This window comes from Zea mays, chromosome 7, assembly GCF_902167145.1.
Source record: "Zea mays cultivar B73 chromosome 7, Zm-B73-REFERENCE-NAM-5.0, whole genome shotgun sequence".
Taxonomy (NCBI): Eukaryota; Viridiplantae; Streptophyta; class Magnoliopsida; order Poales; family Poaceae; genus Zea; species Zea mays.
Genome location: NC_050102.1, coordinates 165,766,200 through 165,775,944, shown reverse-complemented (window position 1 = coordinate 165,775,944; position 9,745 = coordinate 165,766,200). Strand labels below are relative to the sequence as shown.

General features: G+C 43.2%; 1 protein-coding gene across 1 annotated transcript; it reads left to right on the top strand.

Annotated features, from left to right (window-relative positions):
- The first annotated feature begins 4,700 nt into the window (after window positions 1-4,700).
- On the top strand, window positions 4,701-9,514 carry LOC100285127 (nucleoside transporter). Its single transcript, NM_001158022.1, is given in 9 exon segments — window positions 4,701-4,862; window positions 6,624-6,681; window positions 6,828-6,932; window positions 7,279-7,434; window positions 7,531-7,674; window positions 7,771-7,876; window positions 8,318-8,493; window positions 8,601-8,761; window positions 8,901-9,514. Coding segments are annotated over 8 exon segments (1,254 nt in total). The 5' UTR covers window positions 4,701-4,862; window positions 6,624-6,642; the 3' UTR covers window positions 9,268-9,514.
- Window positions 9,515-9,745: the final 231 nt, after the last annotated feature.

The window sequence follows — 9,745 nt, the reverse complement described above, 5'->3', positions numbered from 1 at the left end:
TCGCCGAGTCACGCCAAGAGTCGGCCAGCTCTAGCGAGTGACCCTGACGAAGAGACAGGGTCACTCGGCTGACGTACGCGGTTAGTGAGTGCTAAAAATTAACACACCACGCACGCACGCCCGCTCGCCTGCCACGCCACGCCCGGCCGGCGGCGGCGCGCGCGCGCGTGTGGCACGCCCTTGTCCATTTCTTGACTTCTCAAGTTAAGTGGAATAAATCCCACCATATAAGTCAAGGTAAAAGACCCTTGGACTTCCAATGTGGTACTATTGGTATTCTCCACCATTACACACCATAGAGTTTATTCAATAAATGGGCCAAGCCCATAAAAGATCCAACAGATAGAGCCGATGAAAATTCTATCAAAGCGTTGAGAAAATCTGAATTCCTTTTAAAAAATGGAGTTGCTAAACTAGACCCGTGTATATTAAGCAGCTGGTAAAAACAGAAACAGCTACTGCTTTTTTCGTTTAATAACAAAGGAAGAACAAATACACGCAAGTTGAGCGAGTGGATCCCCAGTTTTCCAATGATGAGCGAGACGGCGGGTGACTGAGGCTGAAGATTAGCGGATTCCCGTCCCATCACGGCCGATGTCGCTGTCCCCTCAAGTTTCTAGGTCTGAGATCCTTTTTCACTTTGGGCGACTATTCTCCCTGTGCCGCGCCCAGCCATGGGACGAGCGAGGATCCACCGTCCCTTCGCAGAATGGAGCAAGATGATAGGCCAGATCCACCGTGCCGTTTCAGCCGACAGCCACCGATATTATGAGATCGATTTTTGGCCATGTCTTGACATGCCATCATCATCCGTTCAAGATCCGAGTGTATCTAAGGCTGGTTCCAACGTCTAGCCCTCTGCTCCCCCTCTCCCTCCGGCCGGTGTAATCCAACTATGGATTATTCTCTCTTTCCCTCCCCTCACGGAGGTGAGAGAAGATTTTTCAACGATAATAATTACAAAATTAATTATTTTCAACGATAATAACGGGGCTATAATCTCCCCTCTCCACTAATCAATGATAATAATTACAAAATTAATTATTTTCGAGTTTAATTAGCTTATAATAATGTGTATTACGGTACACAAATACGATATTATTTTTTGAAAACTCTAAAAACCGACGTATAAAAATCAAACAGCTCAGTTAAAAAGGTAAAGGAGTTGAATAGAATAGGGGAACGATTGAAGAGGGAGAGAAATAAGGGGAAAATGGTCGAGGGGAAGTATCTAAATATGAATTGAAACTATGAATGGTGCATTTGGGAGGGAGAGTGGTCGGAGATAGCCAAACATCATGTTTAGCACGACGATATAAATATATAACCTTTTAAAATTCGTACATACGTGTTAATGTTAAGCTGACACGGCACCATGTCAGCTGTCATCTTCACGCGTCGAGGCGTCACTTTTTGGTTTCCGTCACGAGCGTTGACGCGGAGAGGGGGGATGGTGTGAACTCCGTCCCGTTTCCAGCCCGCAGGCATCCATCGGTCCATCCATTCGGTGAGGCTGGATCCAAAAATAAAAAATGGTTTCCCTCACGAGCTTAGACGCCGAGCGTGTGGGACGGTGTGAACGCCCTGCCGTTTCTAGCTCGCACGCAACCAGACAATCAGGCATTCATCGGTCTAGTCGGTAGGACGGACCATGCTACCTGTTAGAATATAGGCTGAAAGCGAGAGACACAATGACAATCTCTGGTCATATATGATGCTTTACTTATATAGATACAAAACTTATATAGATACAAAAAGATGCTTTGAAGAGGCCAACTCAATAGATGTCTCTACAAATTAAGGGGTGGCTTGAAAAGATGAGATCGTTTCTCAACACTACCAACCACATTATCTGTCACTAGGGCCACGTCGTTTGATTTTTCACGACCCGAACTAACATTCTATCTCAGTTTAATAACGCTCGACCTAATCTCGAGCTAGCTTGTGAGCTCAAACGAGCTATCATATTTCAACAAATGAAACTATATGCATATCATTTACACATATAATTGGTGAAATATTTATATGCACATATGGTGTCTCTGAAGTTTGGGTTGAACTGATGATTAATGAATTGTGTCTATATATTAAATTGGTTTGTGCAATTGTGTCTGTGGTTAAATTGATGAACATATGTGTGAAATATGAATTTATGATGAACTCATAAGTCACGAACTGTGTTAGTTTGATGTTGAGTTGGTATGCTCTACGAAACTGTGAGCGTAATTACTATTCTTTCCTTGTTAAATTGATTTTGAATTAATCAGTGATTAATTATTATTATATATATATATATTAATTTTTTTCTTTGATTCGTGAGGCAAATGGGTCAGGTCGAGCTCATTCTTTGGTTTGATGTCTTAACGAGCCGAGCTGGATCTTTGTCTTAACGAGCCAGCTCAAACTTGATCCAGTCGAGTCGAGCTCACTCAATATCCAACACTATGGATCATGTTTTTGATCATCATCAACTCTTATCTACCATAAATCTATATCTAAAACAAAACATAACGTTTTGTTTGGAAAAAACACATTCGACCACGTACTTAACTAAGAAAGAAGTATATATAATTCAAATAGAATAAATAAAATGTAAAAGATGGAAATATTTAGTTCGTAAAACAATACAGTATCACTCCTCATCGTTATCGTCCCCTCCATCTCTTTCGTATTTTCTTCTCCATCTAGTTTTATTTGCTTGGTCATTTTTTAGGTCAACATGTGGACCCTTTTTATGTTATCGTCCATATCAACGATTAATTAATTCAGCAACTTGGTAAAGTGCTAAAACAATTTTGATTGAGTTATCTTCTAGCTAAAACAATATGAAGCAACTTGGTGAATTATAGCTGACGCAGGCTAGAATTTCTGAGATTGACCGGACTGTGCACCGGACTGTCCGGTGAGAGGCACCCGACCGTCCGGTGCTCTTCAGTCCAGAACGCCTTTTCTTTTTCTTTCTTTGTTCTCTTTTGCTTCTTTTGACTTGAACTGTCACTTAGATAAATATGATTAGCATACAAAACAATTTACTAAGTGTACATAACTTACCTTTTTACTTAGTCCATCTAGATTTGCACTATGTCCTCTTCGGAGCTCAATTTGCTTCATATACCTTTGCTCATACATCATGTTAGTATAAACATAATGTGGTGTGCGTTTAATCACCAAAACAGTATAGAAATGGCCTAATGTCACATTTCTCTTTCACATACACTCATCTAAACTATGAGGATTCACCATATGTATAAGGGGCATGTTTTTTGGATCACTGTGGCACTAGCTAAGATCATGTGTTTGATTGATGGTCCATCTCACCGTTGTTGGTGGCGACATAGTCTTGATGGTCATCTAAAGTCTTCTTTTTTGGGGGCTTAGTATGCAAGGACTCGAGCTCAGATACTTTCGACTGTTTTGTCCATGAGAGCGTGCCATACTCTTCCCTCTATCGCCACGTCATGCCACATCACTTATGGATCGTACTATCAACTCAGTTATCGACCATCATCAACTCTTATATATCGCAATGCTTCAGTGCACAACTTCTACCGATAACCTAAAGAGGTAGATTGTATGCCCTCAGGGGTTTTCCAAAGATGCATGTTATGTTGTTGTTGATCAGATCATCATCTTTCAAGGCGCTTCTGTCCAGGGCATTTTCGACCTACCCGTTGTTAAAACCGTTTGATTGTCTTTTAGTGCCATACACTTATATAAACCATAAAGATTCACCATATGTATAGGGGTCGTGCTTTTTTTTGGATCTCTATGGCACCAGCAGGAGCGGATCTAGACAAAACAACCATTGGTATCATCTCCATTAAATTATAAAATCATCAACTCATTTGAGTGCTAACAAACATACATTCTAATGGAGATTACTAAAATTCATCGGTGTCAGAGGACACCAAAAAAGGGCCTAGATCCGCCCCTGGGCACCAGCTAAGACTATGTGTTTGCCTGATGGTCCAGCTCACTGTTGTTGGTGGCGACATAGTCTTGATGACCATATAAAGTCTTCTTTTGGGGAGGACTCGTGCTCAAATAGCCCTGACTGGTTTGTTCCTAAGGGCGTGCCATACTATTCCCTGTGTGACTCGAGCACATCTATCGCCATATCGTGCCACATCACTTATGAACCGTACTATAAACTCTGTTATCGATCATCAACTCTTATCTATCGCAATGCTACAATGCACAACTTCTACCGATAACCTAAAGTCACCTCGATAACCTAAAGCCACCTCAGCACCATATTTGTTTTTATGTTATATACTTTTATTCGACATAGAACACATATTTTTATTAAAATTAAAATACATATGGTTACATAATTAAACAAATGAAATTATATAATTTATAAAATAATATTTAAAGATTACATGAAAAATATACAATTCATAAATAAAGTTACATAACTTGAACATAAAAATTAAAAAAACATATTTAATAAATAAAAATCTAATTTAGACTTTAGATAATCAATAAATAACTAGCTAATATGGTATATATATGGACCAATCGAAATGCATCATATTATTACTGAGGTCGAATGATACCGTCTAATTCTGCTCGATATCGGTGAAACGTATATTGATATCGATCCGTCGGGATCGACTTCCGAAGCCAGATCAAATACACACGTTGCCTGGAGATTCTGCATACGCGCCTAAAATCTCAACTGCTATATAAACACCGTCATCAGATTAAAACTGACCACCAGGCCTGGTACCCGCACTCCCCGGCTCGTTGGTCGTTGCCCTGCCCCGGCTTTCTCGGTGTCCGCCTGCCGCTCTTGGCCGCCGCCGCCGCCGCCGCGGACGACGGCGAGTGGGCCGAGACTTGCCCCCCCGCGCCGCCCGGTGAGTTGCTAACTCTTCCTCCCGTCTCGTCTCTCTCTCTGCCTCGGCTCTTCTCCTCTGCCTCTGCCTGTCTCTGGTGAATAATTCGTAAAGATAGAGATGCCGCAGACGATTGGAGAGTTTCTCTTTCTCCTCGTGATTTCTCGGCTGTCGGCCTGTCGCCAGTCGCTAGCTAATGCGCCCGCCTGTCTGGCTGCATCGACGGCATCTTCTTTCACCTCGGGGAGGTTTCTGTCCGTCCTTTGGTGACAAGGGAATTGGACGGTATTAATGGAGAGGAAAGAGATTTTTCTCACCCATGAATGCTTTCAAGTTTCAATTCTCTGGTTACCAAATCAGCCTAAAGTCCAATGTGAAGATCTGCTCATCTAATAGATTAGTTTATTTAAGACCAGTGTGTAGAGTTTATCTGATAAACGTTTTGTGGCGTGGAACACGACGCACGACGGCCGTCCGCGCTTATTCTTGTTCTGGCAGAGAGAAAGCGGTGGCCGCGTCGTATCTGATTCGTTCGTCCTTCTCTGCGCTCCGTCCAGCTCGGTGGCTGGTAGCAAGCAGCACTGAGTTGAGTAGCGACTAGTGAGGGGTGGCTTGTACGTCTGAAACTTCCTACTAATTTCCAGCCCAATACGCATCGCAATCGCATGTGGGGATGCGCCGAGTTCACCTCTCCTTTTCTTTCTTTTTTTTCCCTGACCGCAATAGCACAAGTGCCTTTCGAACAAAATTGACCCGGTTAAATTGTGCAGACGCATGATTTATTAGATAGAAAAATCAGCAAAAAGCCAAAAACCTATCACGATAGTAAGATAACAAACCCTAGGCTACCTATTTACACCGACAGAACCCACCACACGTCATAGTTGCCGAGCTTACCACAAGCAGCAGTAAGCAGCTCTGACTTCCCACTATGAGCATCCCATCAGCCAAGTACTTAACACACTTGACGGACTCAACCGCACATCAGCATGACAGCATTGCCGAGCTTACCACAAGTAAAGCGAGCAGCTCCGACTTCCTACGGTGAACCTTCCAAAAGGTGAACTTGGTGTGTCATCGTTGTCGAGCTTTGCCGCATCCAAAACAAAGCAGCTCCGACTTCACCACTACAGATCACCCCCCTAGAAGAGCCAGAGAGATGCACCACAAGCAAGCAACAAACCCGAAAGAGGCCGGCCTCGTCGAAAACCCAAAGGTTTGTAGACAAGCAAACAGCGTCGCACACGCAGGCAGAAGGACATTCAAGCAGTGCAGAGTTTATATGTGACACCTTCAGCCGGAAGGGAACAACGTTGTCACCTACCTAGGAACACTATGCGTAGTTCCCTTTAGAGTTAGAGGGACCCCACACTCCACAGGAAAGAGGGGAGGCGCCTTGATGACGCTTCCAAGGAAGAGGACGGCACCCAATTGTCGCCGTCGTCAGGGTTTTCATCCGCCGCAACGCCCAAGCCACCTCACACCTGTACAAAGAGGCTGCACCACCAATTGTCTGCTGGTCCAGCAAAAAAAACATCGTATACTTTAGTGGGGTCAGGGATATCAGGTTCGATTTTATTTTTCTTTTCCCTCCATCGGGACGTCGTAAAATTAGGGTACTTTACTTCTGTAATCTGCATCTTTAGCCAACCATCTGTATGCAATCATGGTACTAGATATCCGTTAGCTGTCAGGCAGAAGAATCTTCAAATTTTATTGTTTACTTCTTTCCATTCCCGGTGTCTAAATCGAAATAACACGTCCGAATCTTTTTATTTATAGGCACACCGCAGGTGAAGCCATGAGCATGGAGGTAGCAGGTGCAGAGGCACCTGTCAAGGTATCTTCGCTTTTGTTCATCTGTTCTGCAAATTCAGACACAGATCCAAGTAGCGCTGTGTATTAGCTGCAGATTGATTTGTACTGATGAGGTTGCTTCTGAAAAGATTGGTTTGTACTGATGAGGTTGCTTCTGAAAACTGACAGGGGAAATTCCTTGGTATACTTGTCTGCTGGCTTTTGGGAAATGGAAGCCTTTTCGCGTGGAACAGTATTCTAACCATTGAAGATTACTACTCCCATCTCTTCCCGGTACTTGCTTTCAGAACTCAGTTGATGATTGATTGGAATGAGTTCAGTTTCAGTGTAGCAGGGTAGCAGCACAGTTGAAAAACATGGAGGGGGTGGCATCCTTGATTTATCTTTGTTCGTCAAATAAACTGAATGGAACCTGTGTTTGCTTCTATGCAGATATTCAGTTACATTTGGTATCACAATGTCTCACTAGTCAATGATATGTTAATTGCATTTCTACTGATATGGTTTCTCACATTGTTCTCATTCCAGACTATTTTTCAATGGTTACTGAGAAGATATTCGTTCCAGTATTTGTTGTATTTATACATTCAAATTTGTAACAAATATGTTATTGTTGCAGGATTATCATCCAACAAGAGTACTCACACTAGTTTACCAGCCTTTTGCCTTTGGAATAACCCTCATCATGACATATTATGAAGCAAAGATGAACACAAGATTGAGAAATCTTGCAGGATTTTCCCTTTTCTTCCTCGGTTCTTTTGCATTGATAATTGTAAGTACATTGCCCTTGCAAACATTAAAGAAAAAAAGGAGAGAGTGCAGATTAGTATGCCGGCATATGAGCTCATGCATCACATTGTTGTTCTAGCTGGATGTTGCAACTAAAGGACATGGTGGGCTTGGTGTTTTCGTTGGTGTATGCATAATTAGCGCCATATTTGGGACAGCTGATGCTAATTGTCAAGGCGCACTGGTTGGCGACCTTTCTTTAATGTGCCCAGAGTTCATTCAGGTAACATCTCACGTTGTCTCTTCTCAATCATTTCTGCCGCTGTTTTGGTATTTCATTCAGAGTTTTCATGACATGTATTGTGCTTTGAGTTTTCAGTCCTTCATGGCGGGACTAGCTGCATCAGGGGTCCTAACATCAGCTTTGAGATTAGTTACCAAGGCAGCTTTTGAGAGCTCAAAAGATGGTCTTCGCATTGGAGCTAGTAAGTCAGAATTTTGTGAACCATTTGCGGATTTAGTAAAGTTATTCATTCTTTGGTATTAAGAAAACATATCTTGACACTTCCAAAATAAAAGCACATGATTCTGAAGCAAATATGGGAATTGAACGAGATGGCCAAAAGCATGAGGTTATACTATATGTGATTATGTTCTGTGATCATTTTAGGTATTTATTTGCTTGAGAACATATTTGCTATAGATTTATGTATTTGCGTCTGTTTTGGCCAAGGCATTATACTTCCATTTGCTGGATTGTTAAGATGGGAATTAATCCACTGATCTCATCAACAGTATTGTTCATAACTCTCTTCCATTTGTTGTGTCGTTGGGTCCTGTTACAATCATGTCTACAAATTCAAGTATTCAACAGAAGACCATGATATTTATCTGCCAAATAACCCGTCTTTCATTACTTGGTGCAGTACTGTTCTTTTCAATCACATGCCTGTTCGAGCTGGTGTGCCTCCTGCTATACACATTCGTCTTCGGCAAACTACCCATCGTGAAGTACTACCGTGCAAAGGCAGCCGCTGAAGGCAGCAAGACTGTTGCCAGCGACCTCGCCGCTGCAGGGATCATCTCTGAACAACAGGGACAGGTATGCATTCCCCTATGATAGATATCAAACAATTAATTGTGCGTTTCCTTGCAACTTCACGATTCGAGATCCGAATGCTGATGATGCACAGCGGGTGACTCGTGCAGATGGAGGAGGATCCAGAGAAATACAAGCGTCTGACCACTAAAGAGCTGCTGATGCAGAACATCGACTACGCGCTCGATATCTACCTGATATACGTCCTAACGCTGTCGATCTTCCCAGGATTTTTGTCTGAAGACACCGGAGCACACAACCTGGGAACATGGTGAAGTTTCTTGCTTCGATGCACTCCGCAAATCACTTGCATCATTCAGACATGACATCCAACCTGTTGATGTTCTTTTCGTGAACCACTAGAAATGCTTGCTAGTATTTATTCCTGGCAAATCGTCTATGTGTTTCAGGTACGCGCTTGTGCTGATCGCGATGTACAACGTGTGGGACCTGATCGGGAGGTACGTGCCGCTGATCCCGTGCTTGAAACTGACCTCCCGGAAGGGCACGCTGGCGGCTGTCTTGGCGCGGTTCCTGTTCATCCCGGCCTTCTACTTCACGGCCAAATACGGCGACCAGGGGTACATGATCTTCCTAACCTCCTTCCTGGGGCTCACCAACGGGTACCTCACCGTGTGTGTGCTCATGGAGGCGCCCAAGGGGTACAAGGGCCCCGAGCAGAACGCTCTGGGCAACGTGCTCGTCGTCTGCCTCCTCGGCGGCCTCTTCTCCGGCGTCGTGCTCGACTGGCTCTGGCTCATTGGCAAGGGCTGGTGAGTACGGTCTTCTGCGCGTGGGTCTTTGAGGGGGATCGATTAGATTTTAGATCTCTGTTTCGACCTCTTGTTTTTGCTTAAAAAAACAGAAAACTTCTGTCTTTAGGTAGCTAGTCAGAGAACACGGATACTGTAATCTGTCTAAGTTTGAAATTTTCTTTCGGGTGCAATCACTCCCTTTTGTTTCCGACTTTTGGATGTTGTATAGTATTTTGGAATGAAATATTATTGAGGTGTGAGCTTGAGCACCTGGGTGTATTTTCTTACAATATAATTTAGCTCTTGCAAAAATAATTACCTAAATCAAACTTTCTTACCCTGCAGATTAGTCTCTAAGTCTTGTAAGGCCTCAGGGTTAAGCTTTGTTCTGTACTTCTGCCTAATTTTTAATGAAATTTGGGGGGGGGGGGGGGGGGGACCCCTTTAAAAAAAACGAAATTACTCATGTCGCCAACAAAAAATGGCATCGTTCAGTCTCA